The sequence below is a fragment of the Alligator mississippiensis genome, chromosome 10, assembly GCF_030867095.1.
Source record: "Alligator mississippiensis isolate rAllMis1 chromosome 10, rAllMis1, whole genome shotgun sequence".
Taxonomy (NCBI): domain Eukaryota; kingdom Metazoa; phylum Chordata; order Crocodylia; family Alligatoridae; genus Alligator; species Alligator mississippiensis.
Window position 1 is genome coordinate 76,249,942 of NC_081833.1, and position 17,446 is coordinate 76,267,387.

Consider the following 17,446-nt stretch of genomic DNA (forward strand, 5'->3'; position numbering starts at 1 on the left):
TCGTCTCGTCTCCTCCCCTCTCGTCTCGTCTGCTCCCCCTCCCTCCCCTCCCCCCGCGTCCGCCCGCCGTGCCGTGCCGAGCCGTGCCGTGCCGAGCCGCCCCCGGGAGATGCGATGACAACGTCCACCCTGCAGGTACCGCGGGCCGGGGGGGCCGGGGCTGGGGGGCCGGGCCGGGCCGGGCCGAGCTGAGCCTGGCGGCGCTGCCCGCAGAAGGCCATCGACCTGGTGACGCGGGCCACGGAGGAGGACAAGGCCAAGAACTACGCGGAGGCGCTGCGCCTCTACCAGCACGCCGTGGAGTACTTCCTGCACGCCATCAAGTGTGAGCGCGGCCGGGGGGCGGTGCGGGACCGGGCGGTGCGGGGGCGGGGGGCGGGGGGCGGGGGTGCTGAGCGCGGCCCCCCCGGCAGATGAGGCGCACAGCGACAAGGCGAAGGAGAGCATCCGGGCCAAGTGCGTGCAGTACCTGGACCGGGCGGAGAAGCTGAAGGACTACCTGCGCAGCAAGGACAAGCAGAGCAAGAAGCCCGTCAAGGAGGCGCAGAGCGACAGCAAGGGGTGAGCGCGCCCGCGTCGTGTCGTGTCGTGTCCTGTCGTGTCGTGTCATGTGTCCCCCCGCCCGGGCGTGACGCCGTGTCCTCTGCAGCAGTGACAGCGACAGCGAGGGCGAGAACCCCGAAAAGAAGAAGCTGCAGGAGCAGCTCATGGGTAAGGGGCCGGGCCGGGCCGGGCCGGGAGAGCGAGCCGGGGGCATCGCGGGCTCGGCGCCCGCCTTGAGAGAGCTGCCTCCCCTGCAGGCGCCATCATGATGGAGAAGCCCAACGTGCGGTGGAACGACGTGGCCGGGCTGGAGGGAGCCAAGGAGGCGCTGAAGGAGGCCGTCATCCTGCCCATCAAATTCCCCCACTTGTTCACCGGTGAGGATTGTGCCCGGGGCGGGGGCAGGGCTGCCCCCTCGCGCCCCAGAGCCGCCCGCAGGCCGCGGCGTTGCAGCCCCGGGAGCCGGCGAGGAGCGAGGCCGGGCCGGTGCTGCCGGCTGCGGGAGTAGGAGCGTCGCCAGCGGGTCCTGGGCAGCGATTCTTCCCGCTGCTCAGCGCTGGGGAGGCCACGTCCGGAGTCCTGCGTCCAGCTGTGGCCCCCCACGGCAGACAGGATGTGGGCACATTGGAGGGCGACCAAAAATGGTTTGGGGGCTGGGGGACAGGACTGGTGAGGAGAGGCTGAGGGAACGGGGCTGATTGAGTCTGCAGAAGAGGAGACCGAGGGGGATTGAATAGCAGCCTTCACCTCCCCGCAGGGGGGCTGCGAAGAGGATGGAGCCGGGCTGTTCTCAGAACAAGGAGCAATGGGCTCCAGCTGCAGCAAGGGAAGTTGAGGTTGGATATTAGGAAAAACTCTCTCACGAGGAGGGAGGTGAAGCACTGGAGCAGCTTACCCAGAGAGGTGATGGAGTCGCCATCCGTGGAGGCTTTTAAGACTCGGCTCAACAAAGCCTTGGCTGGGATGACGTAGTTGGGACTGGTCCTGCTTGGAGCAGGGCTCGGACTAGATCAGCGGTTCTCAACCTTTTTTGTACCAGGACCCATTTGCAGACATCATTGGCCAGTCCTGACGCAGTGCCCCTCACCCCCAGCCCCCCAGCGTGTGGGGCAGGCGGGCTCCAAGCAGCCCCTTGCAGGCTGGAGCTCTGCTAGCCTGCAAGGGAAGAGCCACGGTTTCCCACATATTTCTCCTTTAAAGGAGAATCAATTTTTAAAGTTTTTTGATCCATTTAAATTTTATTCGCGACCCTTTCCTATATCTTTGCGACCCCCTTTTGGGTCGTGACACACAGGTTGAGAAACACTGGATTTGAGGACTCCTGAAGTCCCTTCCAACTCCTCATGTTCTGCCATTCTCTGATACCTTTTACTGGGACAGCGGGAGGAGAGGCTAGACGGGGTCGGGCATGGAGGGCCCATCCTTGGGTCAGCTCCCCAGTGCGTCTCGGTGGTCATGGGCCAGAATCAGGATCGCTGGAGTCCCAGCCTGAGCAGAAACCCAGAGGCTCCCTTAGCTGGCAGCTCCGGCAGGGAAGGGCACATGAAACCAGCCAGGCCCTAGCAAGGGCAGCGCTAGGCAGACAGACCTTGGCCAGGAGGGAGGTGCTATGGAGGGGGCAGAGCTGGAACCCCAGCTTCACCCTCTCCAGCAAGCCCAGCCCCGGCCCAGCAGACATGGGCGGCTGACTCACAGCGCTGTGTTGCAGGGAAACGCACACCCTGGCGAGGGATCCTGCTCTTTGGGCCTCCGGGCACGGGGAAGTCATACCTGGCCAAGGCTGTGGCAACCGAGGCCAACAACTCCACCTTCTTCTCCGTGTCGTCTTCGGACTTGATGTCCAAGTGGCTGGGGGAGAGCGAGAAGTAAGTCTGGCTGCTCCACACCGCTCGTGTGAGCAGGGCAGAGCAAGCGCAGGCCCTGAGCCACCCCCAGGGAGTGGCCTGGGCTGGGGGCTGCCACGGGGGAGGGCCCTGGTGCCATGGGGTGGGCACAGGCAGGAAGCAGGGGCCCATCCTGGCTGCGCACGTGGGTTAGGGTGAGGGCTCACCACTGTCCCTTGGCCTCAGGCTGGTGAAGAACCTCTTTGAGCTGGCGCGGCAGCACAAGCCCTCCATCATCTTCATCGACGAGGTGGACTCGCTGTGTGGCTCCCGCAACGAGAATGAGAGCGAGGCTGCGCGTCGCATCAAAACCGAGTTCCTGGTGCAGATGCAAGGTGCGGGCTCCCCACTTCCCACCGTGGGCTCTGCGTGCCAAGGCTGCAGGCGTGGAGGGGCCAGGAAGGGGACGGGACATGAGACCAAACCCACGAGGATGCCCTCCGTGCTGGTCGCCCTTGCCTCTCCTGACCAGCTCAGCCTGGCGGCTGCCTGACCCCAGCCCCTCCAGGGCTCCCAGATGCCCCACTGCCCCTCACTGGTCTTTCTGCTTCCGGCAGGTGTTGGCAATAGCAGTGATGGGATCCTCGTCCTCGGTGCCACAAACATCCCGTGGGTGCTTGACTCGGCCATCAGAAGGAGGTGAGCGGGGTTGTGGGCACGGGGGCTGGCACTGCTCTCCTGCTTCCCGTGGTGCAGCAGTGAGGGCTGTCCCGTGTTGCCTTAGTGCCCTGTGTGCGCCTGCAGCCTGTCCCGGTGTTCCTCGCCCCCCTTGCCTGGCAGCCAGGAGGCTGAACCCCAGCAAGGCCTGCTACTGCCCCTCCCTTGTCCAGGTTCGAGAAGCGCATCTACATCCCGCTGCCGGAGGAGGCGGCACGGGCCCAGATATTCAGGCTGCACCTGGGGAACACGCCGCACAGCCTGTCGGACACCAACATCCAGGAGCTGGCCCGGAAGACGGACGGCTACTCAGGGGCTGACATCAGCATCATCGTGCGCGACGCCCTCATGCAGCCCGTGCGCAAAGTGCAGTCGGCCACACACTTCAAGAAGGTGAGCGCGGGCGTGCGGGGTGGGGTGGCTGCGGTGGCACCGGCGTCCCCCACTACAGCCACGCGGGCTGTGTTGTGCCACTGCTGTCTCACTGGGCACTGACTGAGCCCCTGGGCTGGCCCCGGGAGTGGGGAGGTACCAGAGATGCGCACGGGCCAGCCCATCAGCGCTGTTCTCTCTGGCCCATTCCAGGTCCGAGGCCCGTCTCGGACCAACCCCAACGTCACCGTCGACGACCTCCTGACCCCGTGCTCTCCTGGAGACCCTGGGGCCATAGAGATGACCTGGATGGAGGTGCCCAGCGACAAGCTAATGGAGCCGACGGTTTGCATGGTAAGGGAGGCGCCATCTCAGGGCTGCTGTGGGGTTGGGGCCTGGAGCCCTGTACCGTGGGGGGCAGCGTGAGACCTGCTTGGTGCTCCAGACCCTGTCCTGGGGCTCTCCCTGTCCTCCGTGCCAGTGTGGCCCTCACGCCCCCTCTCCTTGTTGTGTAGTCGGACATGCTGCGCTCACTGGCCACCACCCGCCCAACGGTGAATGCCGAGGACCTCCTGAAGGTGAAGAAGTTCACAGAGGACTTTGGGCAGGAAGGTTAAACACTTCTGCCCGGGGGTGGGTGGGGGGACGGGCCACCCGGCAGCCACGCACGCGTGTTACTAGCAAAGCCTTGGTGGGCGGGCGGGCAGGGGCTGGCCGTGCCAAGCCAACGCACCACTTCCACTCTCTCCCGAACCCGCATCCCCATGCCTGCCCTGTGGGGAGGGACGAGGTGGCGCTCACAGCCACCAGACACTATGGGAAGGGCTGGGGCACAGCCGGGGCTCCCGCAACCTTCCTGCTCTTTGGTTTGGTTTCCTTTTCTTTTTTTCTTTTTTTTTAATTTTTTAAATTAATGCTGCTTGGGTTTGTCTTGTTTGTATAAAATAAAAACCATATGAAAGCTTCGCTGGCTTGGCCAGGCTTTCTGCAGCACAGGCGCTGGATCCCTCCCTCCTGTCCAGGCTGGAGAGGCGGACCTGGGGTCCTGCTTGGCTCGGGTCCGGCGCCCCGTGGCTGATGGCAAAGCTACTGTCTAGGAGCTTGAGCCCCGGTCCCCCAGGGGTTGATGGAGCCGGGCAAGCTGCGGGACTCTGGGGGAGGTAGGTGCAAGGCCCCCACCTTCCTGGCAGAGCATGGGAGGGGAGATGCCCCCTGCCTTCTCCTGCAAGTAAATTGAGTTGTCTCCTGCAGGGAGGAGGCTTCTGCCCTGTCCCCTCTGCCCCTGTCCGTATCTCACCCCTAGACCCCAGGCTCTGACCCCTGCCCAGGAGCAGTGTGGTGTCCTGTGCAGCTGGGGCTGCCCCCAGAGAGGAAAGCTGGGCCCTTCACTCCCTAGACCCTCTTCCTGCCTGTTTCCTTCCCCCTTCAGCCCTGCCTGGATTCTCAGCTGCGTGGGGCTGCTGCACCTTGCCAGCCGTACAGCTGCACTCCAGGGGCAGGTTTCCTCCCAGCTCATGGGGCTTTTGCTAGTGGGTGCTGAGAGCAGGAGCCCACATGGGAGAAAGGCCTCCAGATGCACAGGCCCTGGGCGCTGGTAGAGGGCCCGGCCTGGCTGCCCAGGGCTGGAGCTGTAAGCAAGGCCAGTGCAGGTTTCTTCGTGGGCTGAGCCCAGTGCTCCCGTGTCTCGCTCGCACCCTGTCCTGGTGCCAGGCACTGCTCCTGCCTCCAACAGGGATGGACACACGTGGGACAGAAGGACTGGCAGCCGGGGGGGTGCATCCTGGGAAGTGTAGACCTAATGCACCCCCCATGGGTCCTGGTCACCCCCTGGCAGGATGGGATGATGTTGCAGGGGGGGGGTCCAATGGCGCTGTCCTGCAGGGCTCCCGCAGGGTGCAGAAGCAGCTGCTGGGCGCTCTGTCCCCCCAGGAGGGACTCGGGGCCAAGGCACTGTGGGGGGCATGACCCCGACCTCCAGGGGAACAGCAGCTGCACTGGGGACCCCCAAGAGCCTCCCTGCTCCCTCTTGGGCCATGCAGCCCTCACCTCAGACCCTGGGAATGGCACTGGGTTTTGGCTCAAAATCCCTGAGTTTATCTGGAGTCCTGTGCCCAGGTTTGCCCTCCCCCCCCTTACAGAAAGGATGGGGACACATTGGAGTCTAGCAGTGATGAAATGGTTGGGGGGCATAACATGTGCAGAGAGACTGAGGGAACTGGGCTTATTTAGCCTGGGGAAGAGGAGACTGAGGGGGAATTTAATAACAGCCTTCAACTCCCTAAAGGTTGGTCCCACAGTGGATAGAGCTGGACTGGTCTCAGTGGGGGCAGACGACAGGGCAAGGAGCAATGGGCTCAAGCTGCAGCGAGGGAAGCTGAGGTTGGATATTAGGGAGAATTTTCTTGCTAGGAGGGTGGTCAAGCACTGGAGCAGGCTGCTCAGAGGTGGTGATGGCATCTCCATCCTTGGAGGCTTTTAAAACCCAGGTAGGCAAAGCCTTGGTTGAGATGATGTAGTTGGGTCTGATCCTGCTTTGAGCACGGGGTTGGACTAAATATGACCTCTAGAGGTGGGGGGGAGCCAGTACCCCCAGTGTCATAGCAGCACCCAGCTGCAGCTGCCCGACAGGGAAAGCCCCTGCCTCCCCCCAGCTCCAAACCTGTAGGCATGGGGCAGCAGCCGCACCAAGGGCAGGGAGCTCTGCAGGCACAGGTGATTGACAATGAGTTTTATTCACGTAAGACCCAGCACCTTTCCCAAACCAGCTGCACACGGATCCTGCTTCCACAGTGAACCGCTCCTATTTGCACCACCAGCCTCAGAGCATGCAGCCCTATTGCACATGCCAGGGAGGCTGGCTTCTGATGGGGAGTGGGCTGGAGTATGTCTAGCCTCGGCCTGTGGCCCGAGAGGCTTCCACAGATCCTCCAGAGGTGGCGGGTTCTGTGCTGCTCCCTGCCTTGACCAGGACACTTGCCCCCCACCACCTCACCCCACAGCCCCAACCCGGCCTTGCCCCTACATAGGGCTCAGGACAGCTGCAGGCCAATCTGCCTCCACTTAGCAGAGCAAGGAAAGCCTGCACCTCTCACAGACCACACAGGCTCCACCAGGCACGTCCCTCCCTGCACTAGGTGGCAGCTGCCAGTCCCTCGAGCTGCAGAACATCCCCTGCATCCACACTGCTCTGGTCCTCAGCCTCGCACAGAGATGGGGTGCCAGGGTCTGCCTCCTGCTCTGGGCCTGGCACTTCCGGGGCTGGCACAGGTGCTGGGCTCTCCCGGGGCAGCTCTTTCTCCTCAGCGGGCATGAAGCTTGCCTCCTTCGGTGGCAAGATAAAGGCCAGCGGCTCCCCGATCCTGCTGGCATCCACGCAGCCCAGGCTGCCGTACTTGTGCAGCTGTGTGGGGGGCACCCCTGGCAGAGGGAATGGAGAGGTCACTCAGCTGGAGCCTGCCTGCAGGTCAGAGCAGGGCCCCCAGCACAGGACTCAGGGCAGCAGGTGCCTCCACTGGCAGCTAAGGAGGCCACCAGGAGCTGGGGTGGGCAGCTTACCCAGGGCCTGCGCGATCTGGGCCGGCGGAAAGAGGACCTGGAGACAGCGGTTGAGGTAGGGGAGCAGGTCGTCCAGGAAGGCCGTGCAGAACTGAACGAAAAGCTCCTGCTCCCGCCTGCTGAAAGCCGCCTCCTCGGCCCGGTGAAACGCCAGGATGACGGTGGTCACCTGTACGGGGACGAGATGTGGGTGAGGATCGTCACCCCAGGCCCCGCCACGATGCGTAGGGGGCACCAGGATATCCTGCCAGCCAGGTTGTATCGTGGTACCGAACCCCCCAGTCCTGCCCATCTGCCAGGGGCAGGCAAGGGATGGGAGCACAAGAGACCAAGCCGTCTCCAGCACCTCACCGTGCACAGCGCCGCCTCCAGGGACGTGGTCACGTCCTGGGCAAGAGCCACGGGGCAGCAGAGCCGCAGGTCATTGAAGGCCACGAGGACGTTGTTGAGGAAGCAGGCGAGAGGCGGGAAGTCCAGCAGCACCATGGGCGGCTGCAGCGTCCCCGGCTGGGCAGAGGGCACGGACACCGGGATGGTGCTGCCCAGCATGGCCGGGGCCGAGATCAGCGTGTAGGAGTTCATCTCCTCCTGGAACTTGTCCGCGGCCTCCTGCACGGCCCTGCGGAAAGCGCCCATGGCCACGCGCTGGAACACGGGGGCCAGCTGGCCGCGGAAGTCGGCCCCCACCCGGCTGAAGGACAGGCCGAAGTACATGCACTGCCCCAGCAGCGAGTCCAAGCGGCCGCCCACCCCCCGCTGCAGGTCGCTCTCCAGCACCCGCAGGAACTCCGCCACCTTCTGCAGCACCCAGCCGTGGAAGATGGCGCTCTCGGTGACGGCCGGCTCGCCGGCGGGCAGCAGGGGCTCCTCGTCCGAGAAGATGGCGCGGTACTGGGTGACCACGTCGAAGAGGTGCACGCGGCAGGCCTCCACCGTCTTGGCGACATGCACGTAGGGGTCGTCGTCGGGGAGGGCGGCCTGGATGGAGCGGAGCCAGGCGTCCCGCGCCTGCAGGAACTTGACGCGCAGCTCGGCCTCCGTGAAGACGTCCATGCGCCGCAGGTAGCCGATGACGCGCAGGCAGGCGGGCAGCGGGACGGCGGCACGCAGCTGCTGCAGCAGCTGGCTCAGCATCAGCTGCGTGGACTGGCGCACTTCCGCCACGATGCCCTGGCGCGGGGACACGGTGGCAGCGGCGACGTCAGCCCCCGGGCCGCGCCCGCCTGCCCCGGCGCCCTGCCCCCGCCCTCCCGCGGCCCCACCTGGATGACGGGGATGGCGGCGTGCTTCCTCTCCAGCCGGCGCACGTAGGCGGCCAGCTCCAGCGCCTCCTCGTAGTAGCCGTTGCGCACGCAGGTGTCCATGAGCTGCGGGATCTCCAGCACCTCCAGGATCTCCGTGTGCCGGCTCAGCGTCAGGCTGTTGGTGCGGCGGCTCGCCGCGATCGCCTCCGCCTCCCGCACGAAGCTCCTGCAGGGGCGACCCGCTCAGCCCCGCGCCCCGCCCCCGCCCCCACACGCCCCGCCCCCTGTGCCCATGGCAACGCACCGGCAGGCCTCGTGGCAGGCGGGCAGGCGGGCCAGGAGCCGCGCGAGGCCGCGCTCGACGCCGCCGAAGCCGCGGCCGGTCTGCGCGGTGCACTCGGCCGAGCGGATGAAGGTCTTGTAGTGCGCGAAGGCCAAGCCCCGCGTCTGCGCGCCCAGCCGCGCCCGCTCCTCGGCCAGGCGCGCCGGCTCGCGGCCCAGCGCCTCCAGCCCCAGCGCCGACAGCTCCGCCACGTAGGCGGCCAGCTCCGCCCCGCTCCCCGTCCCAGGCCCGGCCCCGGGGAGCAGCCAGGCCAGCAGGCTGGCCTCCTCCACGTCCGCCCCGGGCCCCGCCGCCGCCGCCATCTTGGCAAGCGGCAGGCTGGCCGCCCCGCCTCGATGCTCCGTTGCGTGGCAGGGGACGCTCCAGCCAGGCGGCTCTATGGCACTTCCTGTGCGTAGGGGAAGGGGCGGAGCGAGCTTCCCGTCCTCCCTCACAGGAGGAGAGGAATGGAAACTCGATCCCTCCACCCCAGGCTCTACTGCTCCGGGCTCATTTCCGGTTCCGGGGGACCGCTTCCGGTTCCAGGAGGTTGCTTCCGCCTGCCCGCACGTGGGTGCCGGGCGCGATGCGGCCGCTCACGGAGGAGGAGACGCGGGTCATGTTCGAGAAGCTGGCAAGATAGTGAGCAGGGGCGGGGCGGGGCGGGGGGAGAAGGGCACTTATGCGGGAGAATGGGGCGGGTGGGGGCCCGGGGCTGCCGCGCTCATGGCCCGTCCCACCCCCCGCAGCATCGGCGAGAACATGCAGCTGCTGGTGGACCGGCCCGACGGCTCCTACTGCTTCCGCCTGCACAAGGACCGCGTCTACTACGTCAGGTAGGTGCCCCGCCCCACGACCCCGGGGCGGGGGGTCGAGTCGGGGCGGGCCGGGTCGGGTCGGGGTGAGGCAGCTGCGGCGCTCTCTCGTAGCGAGCGGCTGCTGAAGCTGGCGACGAGCGTCCCCGGCGACCGCCTGGTCTCGCTGGGCACCTGCTTCGGGAAGTTCACCAAGACGGGGAAGTTCCGGCTGCACGTCACCGCCCTCGACTACCTCGCGCCCTACGCCAAGGTGCGACCCCGCGGCTTTGCACGTGTGTGTGTGTGCGTGTGTGCAGGGGGGATGGGGGGGGGGGTCGCTCCGCTCTCCCGAAACGAGCGCGCCACTTCCCTGCAGTAGAGGAGGCCGAGCCGGCTCCCTCACGCCGCGCGCGTCCAGCCCCGCGATGGCTGCGGGGAAGCCTCGGGCCCGCGTCCACGCGATGGCGGCGGCTGCTCTGGGCTCGAGAGCCTGCGGGAGACGCGGGGCGCGGGCGGCGAGGTTGCCGTGTTCGCGCGGGGCAGCGTCACGGACGGACGGCAGCTCCGTCCTGCCCAGCTACGTTCTTCGAGCGCGGTGGTCGGAGGCGTCTGCCTTGTGGAGGCCGCGCTTGGCCCCCGTGCGGCGCGTCGTGGCTGCGCCGTTCTCCCGACACCGGTCTCCAACCTGGCAGCCTGCACCGCGACGGGGGAAATGGTTTACAGGCTTTCTCTGATGACCTGGGCGTCCCAGGGACCCGGCCCGAGTCCTGCTGACTGCTCGCTGACAGCCGACACCGCCTCCGCTTTTGCCGTTGTCCAGGGGGCAGAGGGGGAAGCGTTGCCCGTTTCCTCCAGCCCTGCGGAGTCTGACCTGCGAAGCGTTGTGTCCTCACGAAGGACACAACGGCAGCTCCCGTGGATGTGCTGATGGTTTCTCCTTTGCTTCTCTCGCAGTATAAAGTGTGGGTGAAGCCGGGCACGGAGCAGTCCTTCCTCTACGGGAACCACGTGCTGAAATCTGGCCTGGGCCGCATCACCGAGAACACGGCTCAGTACCAGGGCGTGGTGGTGTACTCCATGGCAGACGTCCCTCTGGTGAGCGATGCTGGGCCGGGGGCTACGGCTGCTGGCCAGGGCCCTCGAAGCGGTGTCTGACGGCGGCTGTTGTTGGTTCCGCAGGGTTTTGGAGTGGCGGCAAAGTCCACCCAGGACTGCCGGAAAGTGGACCCCATGGCGATCGTGGTGTTTCATCAGGCGGATGTCGGGGAGTACGTGCGGAACGAGGAGACGCTGACTTAGGTGGAGCTGGGAGCGCAAAGGCTCCAAAGACTTGGCCGCATTTGGGAAGGACAGACTTTGTTGTGCGATCAGGACGAAGCCCTGCGAGCCCCTCCAGGCACCTGGGAGGGCTCCAGCACGGAGCTCCACAAGTAACTGCGACAGGCTCTTGCTGTCCCAGACAGCCGTGTCCCGGTGGTAGTGACAGGTGCGAGCTCTGTGGGTGACCTGACCAGAGGGAGATTGCAGGCCCAGCACCCTGGGGCTGGGCTAATACAAAATGGGGTTTTCTCTCTAATAAAATCTCCCCCTGACTTGGGCCACAGCAGTGGTGAAAAGGCTCAGTCCCTCTGCCACAGCCCCGCATGGCTCCGAGCTCGTGGGAACAGGTTATACTCGTGCCAGCTGTAGCCCTGCTGCCGTGGTAAATGCCACGGGGCAAGCCAGAGAAAGGTGCCTCTTCGCGCACCGAGCCCATCAAACCGACTCTGAGATGACACCTGCTGTCCACCTGCGAACATACCCCGTCCGTCCCCAGGGGAAGCACCATCCTTTCCCAGCCAGGTGTTGTACTTGATGCTGAAGGAGATGAACTGAGGCTGCCATGACCACACCCAAGGGCTCCCCATCGCAGCGGACATGGGCAGAGCACTGCACCTGTAGCAAAGGGCTAGGCCCTGGTTTCTGCCTGGCAGTCGTTTCAGACAACAGAGGCTTGGCTAGTGCTATTTATTGGGTTTGTAATGCAAGGCCAGTCCCTTCAGGGACTGCGGTGGTAGAACAGGGTCAAGTAGCCACCCCCAGCACAGGGCGTATGTATGTACACCATCCTCTCCCTCTCCTCCAGCTGGTCCTCAAGGAGGAGAAGGACAGAAGGCAGCTTCACTGGAGAGGTGACAAGGAGGATTTCCAGTCTGCCAGTCACCTGGCCTCACTGCACCACCCTGCCAGAGCAGATCCCCCTCTCCATCCCAGTCCTGGGGGTGGGGAAGAGTCTGGCCCAGGGAGGCAGCAGTGCTGCCCCTGCTCCCCGCCGTCTCCTGGCTGCACTGGCCTGTGGTGGGCACCTGCAGAGAGCTCAGCACCGTGGCTTGCTGGTGGACGGCGCGTTGAAGAGCCGCTTCAGGAAATAGAGCTGCAGCGCACCTGAGAGGAGGATGACGCAGCTCTGCGCCGCTGACCACCGTGTCACGTAGTAGGAGTTGGCCTCGAGCAGGAAGTAGTCGGCCCCCTTCCTCATCCGCGCCATGTTGTAGAAGCGCCACATGTGGAAGATGTAGCCCTGCAGCTTGCGGGTGCTCATCTGCAGCAAGAGCCGGGGCCCTGAGCAGGTGAGAGAGCCTTTCCTCCCCTGCAGGGGACCCTGAACCCTGCTGGCTTGAGCCCCTGGTATGTGGGACCTGGCTGTCCTAACACGGGCAGCAGGATGCTGCGCTCAGCCCCTTGGTCTGACCCTGTGTGGCGCATGCTGTGCTTCTGAAAATAAGTGAGGGAAGCTGGGGCTGCAAGAACTGACCCGCAGGCCCTGGGGCTGCGTGGGCCTGCGATGCACCGAGGAGGAGACCTCTCCTCCAGAGCCTGCTTTCGCCTTATTCACCTCCTCCCCGGTCCTGGCCTACTGGAGCCAGCTGCCTACGCCCATGCCCACCTCTCCCACTTTGGCATTGGTTCCCGGGTGCAGTAAGTAGTTCCTAAGCTTTCCCAGCTGCCTGTTAGACCAAGGGCCTGTTCCTGTGTCTGTCTGGACTGTGTTACGGATTTCAAACTGATCGTAAATGACACTTCCATTACCTCAATTGCCTCCAGTGTGTCATTGAGCTCCTTCCTCTCCATTTCGGGCTGGTTCTCGGTGTCAAAACCTTCGTATAACACCCCGAAGTCGAGATAAACCTGCACAAACCCAAAGTGGTTGTGGCGATTGCTCAGGCAAAGCTGGTAAAAGCCTGTGGATAAAAGGGGAGTTAAGCTTCAGAGAACCGTTAGCAGGTGCTGCACTGCTCAGAAGTTACCCGAATCCTCCACTCAGATACTTCCCACCTCTGGAAGAGTGAGACGCAGTGTGAGCGCTCGGAAACCCCGGGACAGCCCGCCAGACACTCTAGTCCTGAGTTCAGCACTGGACGTGCCTGGTGTGGAGCAGAGTCCCTGGCCCCGTGGCTGAGACGGTTGAGCTTTCAGGGAACAGCAGGCCCTGCTGGAACTTGGGCAGTCTAGGGAGGGAGGACAATACCTGTCTCCTTGGTGGAGAAGTTGATCTGTCCTCGCGGGTCCTGGGCAGTGCCTACGCGGAAGCCATTGGGGTCGCTCGCCGTGACCAGGATGTGTCTGTCAGCCATTCCCGACGCCCGCTGCACCTGAAACCGAGGCAGGGAGAGCAGGGAACATCAGGTGCTGCTCTGCACGCTGCAGAGGATCTGCCCCGGGACCTCCCAGCTAACAGTGCTGCCAGGCCATCTGCGTGGAGGTGGGTTTGCTCTGCTCAGCGGTACCTGCTGCCCTCGATGGGGCAGGAGCGGATGGTCCCTAAGCCTGTCGGGCAGGCTGGGCAGAGGTGAGACCACAGGGCAGGGAAGGCCGTGGCACTGCTGCCACCTGCCTGCTGTGGGGCCCTGCCAGGACAGCCCATCCAGCATGTGCATAGAAGCCTGGCCAAGGCTTGTTCTCTCCAAACAGACATGCAATTCACTCCTGTCTCTGCAAATCTGGCACCTTTTCCAGGTGCAGGGACAGCCATCCTTGGGACCGGAGGGAAGCAGAGACCCTGCCCCCACGAACTGAGGCAGCTCCACTGGCTGAACCCCTCCCTGCCAGGTGCTGCGCTCCACACGGCTCTCCGCAGCGCCCTGTGCTGCTGCAGATAAAGGGGCAGTTGATAACTCTATTTATAGGCCTCAGCGTCCCTTAAGTGCCAGGCACAAATGCCCCCAACCTTGGAGAAGCAGGAGCTGGGACCATGATAAGGGGCGAAGGGTTCAGTCTCGCACCTGGAACGGGAGCAAGCGACCTCCAGGATCCTGCTGCGGGGGTCAGAGGGCCTCCTGGCTTCCAGCTGACCGTGCCGGGTGGAGACTCCTGCAGTGACGGTACCTCAGCACCACGGGCAGCCAGGACTTACCCCTGCACTGCCATCGCTCCATGCCCAGGCTACACGTGGCACTTGGGCCCTGATTGAGATGCTGAGCACCTGCAGCCTCCCTGACTTCTACAGGGGCTTTGGAGCCAGGCCCTTAGCCTGAGTGTCTCAGTCCTATGCCCGTGAGGGTAGCGCTGACCGACCCCCTAGCACAGGCTGTGAAGGGCCACGCAGGGCCCTTGGGCAAGCTGTGAGCGAGGGGGCGACCTCACCTGTTCGCCTCCTTCCAGAAATGCCTACAAGAGCTGATGGGGGGCAAGCTGAGGGGATCAAAGCCGAGTCAGGGTCACTGCATTTGAGATATCCAACAACTCCAGCTCCGCCAACGGGAAGGAGCGCAAGCAACGGCAGCAACATGGAAGTGGGAATTAGGAGGGGATGGGTGAAAACATGGAGGCTGCAGGATGCCCCCAGCTTGAGAGGCCTGGGGGACGAGGAGGCTCGTACAGAACATCTCAAATGCACCATGAATCGAAGAGGCAGCAAATCAACCAGTAATGAAAGGCAACGCCTCCCACACAGCACGGCCACCGGACATCAAAGCCAGAAACGGCAGCAGGGTGGAAAAGGGCCTGGCTGGTTTTGGGGGTGACGAGAATCCCCAGCTAGAACGGCTCATGCCCGCACGTCTTGGAAGAGACATTTAAGCCTCATCCCTGGAGGCAGCTGGCTTGCCAGGATGCCAGATGGGATGGACTGGGGTCGGAGCCCATCATGCTGCCGTTCCCTTGCTACGTGCTCTGCTCAGTCCTGGTCCCCGTCTCCTGCACAGCAGAAGGGGATCAGGGAGGTGATGGCAGTTCTGCGAGGACTGGCCCAGGAAGAGAAAAGGAAACAGCCCTTTACTTGAGAGGGGTGAAATCAAGCATACAAAATAGTATTTTTCCAACTACTCGCATCTACTCGAAGAACCTTGCCTACAAAACAGTAAGGAGCTTGGAGAACATCAAACTGGGTGGCTTATTCAGCCTTTCTCAAACACTGAACTTGAGAGGCAGGAAACTTCTAACCAAAAGGAAGCAATGCTGATTTTTTTACAAACCATTTTTTAAGACGAATGCGATTGATTAAATCATTGAGCCTGGCCTGCAATTAGCTTGTTAGGAGGCGGATTAGAAGCCAGGGAACTTGGGCTGCTCTGACAGCTGCGAAGGTGGAGGGACTTCTGCTGGATTTGGACCTGGGGGCTTCTAAGTACAAAGCAAACAAATATTAGACCACAAAAGCCCCCTGCACTGATTTGCACGGTACACAACTGCTCTGCCCCAAACTTGGTGAGACAGAGCTTAGTAGGATTCAAGAAGGGCTGGATGAGCACCCGGCGCTAGGCTGGCAGGGGGTGGTTTCCTCCCGTCACCCCGATTCTCAGGTTAGGCCAGCCACGCAGGTCAGTTAGGGCTAGGGAAAGGTGCTTTCCCTGAGCCAGTCCCCCCACCTCTCCCTGGAGCCGCTGGCAGGCACCGTGCCAGCCCCTTGAACCCGGAATAGCCATTCCCGCTCGCACCCAGGAGACAAGCCGCGCAGCCCCTGGCAGCCTCTCCCATCCGCCAAAACCCCCAGCACCAGGTACCCAGCGCTCACCTCGTAGCTGAAGTAGAAGTGGCCGCTCTGATGTGCGAACTGCCAGAAGCACTCGGTGGCCCCTCCAGGGATGACAATGGCAAAGTCGTAGCGATCGGCCCCGCGGAAGAGAGGCTGGTCACTGGCCTCGCTCAGGGGCTCCGTCTTGCGGCTCCCGGCAGGGCCCAGCAGACTCAACAGTGCCACGGTCAGCACGACGGGTGCCAGCGGGAGCATGCTGCCACCTGAGCCCAGGTCCTCTGGCTGGGGCAGAGCAGGCGCCAGAGCCCAGGACCGCTGGGGATAATCATTAACCTCACTCACTCCTCCCCTGATTTCTCCAGACGGCCTCTCAAGCTGTCAGCACGGCTGCCCATGTCCAAATGCCAGAGCACCTGGGACAGGGCAGCTCCTCAAGGTGAGCTCAGAGGAAGCACGGGGCCAGCTGGGCAGCGCGTTCCCCTCACAGCGTTCTGTGACACCCCCACAGGAGCTGGGAAGAAGCATCTCTGGGCGCGTGGTACTTTCTGGGGGGACCAGAGGGCTGGTCTCCTCCTTGTCGCAACTCTCCACACATCACCAGTCTGAAGACCTTGTACAGCACCAGGCTCCTCAGAGCTCTCCTAGGAACTTTACTTAGCCAGAGAGACACGGACACTGACCACAGAGAAGTGCTGGGAGCTCAGCCCTGCTGCGCACGCATCCAGCACTGCAACGTACAGCTTGTGCAGCAGTATGGGCTGACTCTCCTCTTCTGCAGTCCATGGCCAGACCCTGATTCTGCAAGAGGAAGAATTGCCCTCCTCATAGCGCCAGGGCCAGCCATCAGACGGGTTGGAAGCTACTCCTGATGTCCCGGGACAATAAAGGGCAAAAACGAGATGCTTTCCCACCCTGGCACCTACTAACCATGCACACAGCATTCAGCCCACATAGAGCCACCAATGGGGGACAAGTGCTTGACCCACTGCTAACGCTGCGCCAGTACAGGGGACACGTCCCTAACAACAGAGGAAAGTGCTACTCGCATCTAGATAGCACTGGGCAGATCATCGGGGACTCCTCCCAGCGGGGCAGCGCAGCGCGCGTTCCAGCAGGGATTCTGCCAAGCACGAGCTGTAATGGGAGAAGCCCCCAGTGCCCCTGCTCCCTTGGCTGGATCAAAGAGGCGGTGTAAAGAGAATTAAACGCAGTCCTACGGGTAGGAGAAAGGGGGCAGTGATACAGCAGGTGCTTCTGACACTCACCCTGTCCCTGGAACAGCACAGTAAAGAAAAGGGTGCCTGCCTGACCCTCTCAACGAGGCAGCAAGGGATGCTCCCGCGGTACCCTCCTCTGATCAGACTCTGGTGACAGTGGAGTCCAGCAGTGATCAGACCAGGCACTGTCACCTCCTCTGATCAGCCCTGAGCCCTGCTCTCCCCAGCTGGTCCCTGGCTGAACCCCCCACTTCAGCTCCCTTCGTTAGTGCCCCTCAAGTGCTTCCCCTGCTGGGTCTCTGGAGGCTACAGCTGCACCAACCTGCTTCAGGCAGCAAAGGAACCAAGCACTCGGCCTTACCCCTAAGTGGAAAGGGCTCAGAGCCAGCAGAGCACGGAGCCTGGCTGGACAGCACACAGCTCTTTGCTTGTGGCAACACAGGTGTTGGCAAGGCGTCACGCTGCACAGGCCAAGAGCTGATGGAGAGCGAGCCCCAGCTGGTAAGGAGAGATCTTTGCCCACAAGCTGCTGTTTCCAATGGTTACAGCCTGTTCTTTCCTCAGCAGCCCTTCCATGCTGCTGCTACCTGCTAGAAGAGGGTTGGCCTCTCTTGGACCCTCTTCACCCCTGCTCAGAGCAGGCTGCAGCTCAGACCATGGGCTGGCACTTTAGCTGCAAAGGGTGCTACACACAGCTGGTGCCAGGCTGCTGACCCCAGGGACATGCCCCAAGCTATTCTACCACTGAGGCAGGACCTTCGCCTGGCGCAAAGGCTGGGAGAGGTACAGCTAAGTATTGCTACAGCGATGCCTCATACACACGGGACCAAACTAGACCACACGGTGCCTTTCAGGGCCAGAGAGCTACTGAGGCAAACAGATGGGAAGCAGCGAATCGTGCAA

General features: G+C 63.3%; 4 protein-coding genes across 4 annotated transcripts; 2 read left to right on the forward strand and 2 right to left on the reverse strand.

Moving 5' to 3' along the window:
- The first annotated feature begins 20 nt into the window (after nt 1–20).
- VPS4A (vacuolar protein sorting 4 homolog A) lies at nt 21–4,420 on the forward strand. The gene is made up of 11 exons (XM_019487731.2): nt 21–135; nt 214–325; nt 414–561; nt 650–711; nt 801–920; nt 2,252–2,408; nt 2,613–2,761; nt 2,984–3,065; nt 3,257–3,476; nt 3,669–3,809; nt 3,971–4,420. The coding sequence occupies exons 1-11, from the start codon at nt 115–117 to the stop codon at nt 4,070–4,072; spliced, it is 1,314 nt and encodes a 437-aa protein (XP_019343276.1). The 5' UTR covers nt 21–114; the 3' UTR covers nt 4,073–4,420.
- A 1,748-nt stretch (nt 4,421–6,168) lies between these two features.
- Nucleotides 6,169–9,021, reverse strand: COG8 (component of oligomeric golgi complex 8). The gene is made up of 5 exons (XM_006258840.4): nt 8,559–9,021; nt 8,273–8,480; nt 7,362–8,180; nt 7,011–7,179; nt 6,169–6,872 (listed from the first exon to the last, which is right to left on the reverse strand). The coding sequence occupies exons 1-5, from the start codon at nt 8,897–8,899 to the stop codon at nt 6,586–6,588; spliced, it is 1,824 nt and encodes a 607-aa protein (XP_006258902.2). The 5' UTR covers nt 8,900–9,021; the 3' UTR covers nt 6,169–6,585.
- A 50-nt stretch (nt 9,022–9,071) lies between these two features.
- NIP7 (nucleolar pre-rRNA processing protein NIP7) lies at nt 9,072–10,976 on the forward strand. Its single transcript, XM_006258825.4, has 5 exons — nt 9,072–9,218; nt 9,326–9,412; nt 9,506–9,644; nt 10,328–10,468; nt 10,553–10,976. The coding sequence occupies exons 1-5, from the start codon at nt 9,163–9,165 to the stop codon at nt 10,670–10,672; spliced, it is 543 nt and encodes a 180-aa protein (XP_006258887.1). The 5' UTR covers nt 9,072–9,162; the 3' UTR covers nt 10,673–10,976.
- A 390-nt stretch (nt 10,977–11,366) lies between these two features.
- Nucleotides 11,367–17,412, reverse strand: TMED6 (transmembrane p24 trafficking protein 6). The gene is made up of 4 exons (XM_006258839.4): nt 15,366–17,412; nt 12,882–13,005; nt 12,443–12,594; nt 11,367–11,954 (listed from the first exon to the last, which is right to left on the reverse strand). The coding sequence occupies exons 1-4, from the start codon at nt 15,579–15,581 to the stop codon at nt 11,730–11,732; spliced, it is 717 nt and encodes a 238-aa protein (XP_006258901.1). The 5' UTR covers nt 15,582–17,412; the 3' UTR covers nt 11,367–11,729.
- Between the last annotated feature and the right edge of the window lie 34 nt (nt 17,413–17,446).

Excerpts from the sequence above, each read along its gene's own strand:
- VPS4A (XM_019487731.2), top strand. The coding sequence starts at position 115 with ATGACAACGTCCACCCTGCAG. Across the intron at positions 2,409-2,612 it reads TGGCTGGGGGAGAGCGAGAA|GCTGGTGAAGAACCTCTTTG; the intron begins GTAAGTCTGGCT and ends CCTTGGCCTCAG. Across the intron at positions 2,762-2,983 it reads GTTCCTGGTGCAGATGCAAG|GTGTTGGCAATAGCAGTGAT; the intron begins GTGCGGGCTCCC and ends TGCTTCCGGCAG.
- COG8 (XM_006258840.4), bottom strand. The coding sequence starts at position 8,899 with ATGGCGGCGGCGGCGGGGCCCGGGGCGGACGTGGAGGAGGCCAGCCTG. Across the intron at positions 7,180-7,361 it reads TGGAGGCGGCGCTGTGCACG|GTGACCACCGTCATCCTGGC; the intron begins GTGAGGTGCTGG and ends GTCCCCGTACAG. Across the intron at positions 6,873-7,010 it reads CCAGATCGCGCAGGCCCTGG|GGGTGCCCCCCACACAGCTG; the intron begins GTAAGCTGCCCA and ends TCCCTCTGCCAG.
- NIP7 (XM_006258825.4), top strand. The coding sequence starts at position 9,163 with ATGCGGCCGCTCACGGAGGAGGAGACGCGGGTCATGTTCGAGAAGCTG. Across the intron at positions 9,413-9,505 it reads GACCGCGTCTACTACGTCAG|CGAGCGGCTGCTGAAGCTGG; the intron begins GTAGGTGCCCCG and ends GCTCTCTCGTAG. Across the intron at positions 10,469-10,552 it reads CCATGGCAGACGTCCCTCTG|GGTTTTGGAGTGGCGGCAAA; the intron begins GTGAGCGATGCT and ends TTGGTTCCGCAG.
- TMED6 (XM_006258839.4), bottom strand. The coding sequence starts at position 15,581 with ATGCTCCCGCTGGCACCCGTCGTGCTGACCGTGGCACTGTTGAGTCTG. Across the intron at positions 13,006-15,365 it reads ACTTCTACTTCAGCTACGAG|GTGCAGCGGGCGTCGGGAAT; the intron begins GTGAGCGCTGGG and ends CCTCGGTTTCAG. Across the intron at positions 11,955-12,442 it reads ACACACTGGAGGCAATTGAG|ATGAGCACCCGCAAGCTGCA; the intron begins GTAATGGAAGTG and ends CTCTTGCTGCAG.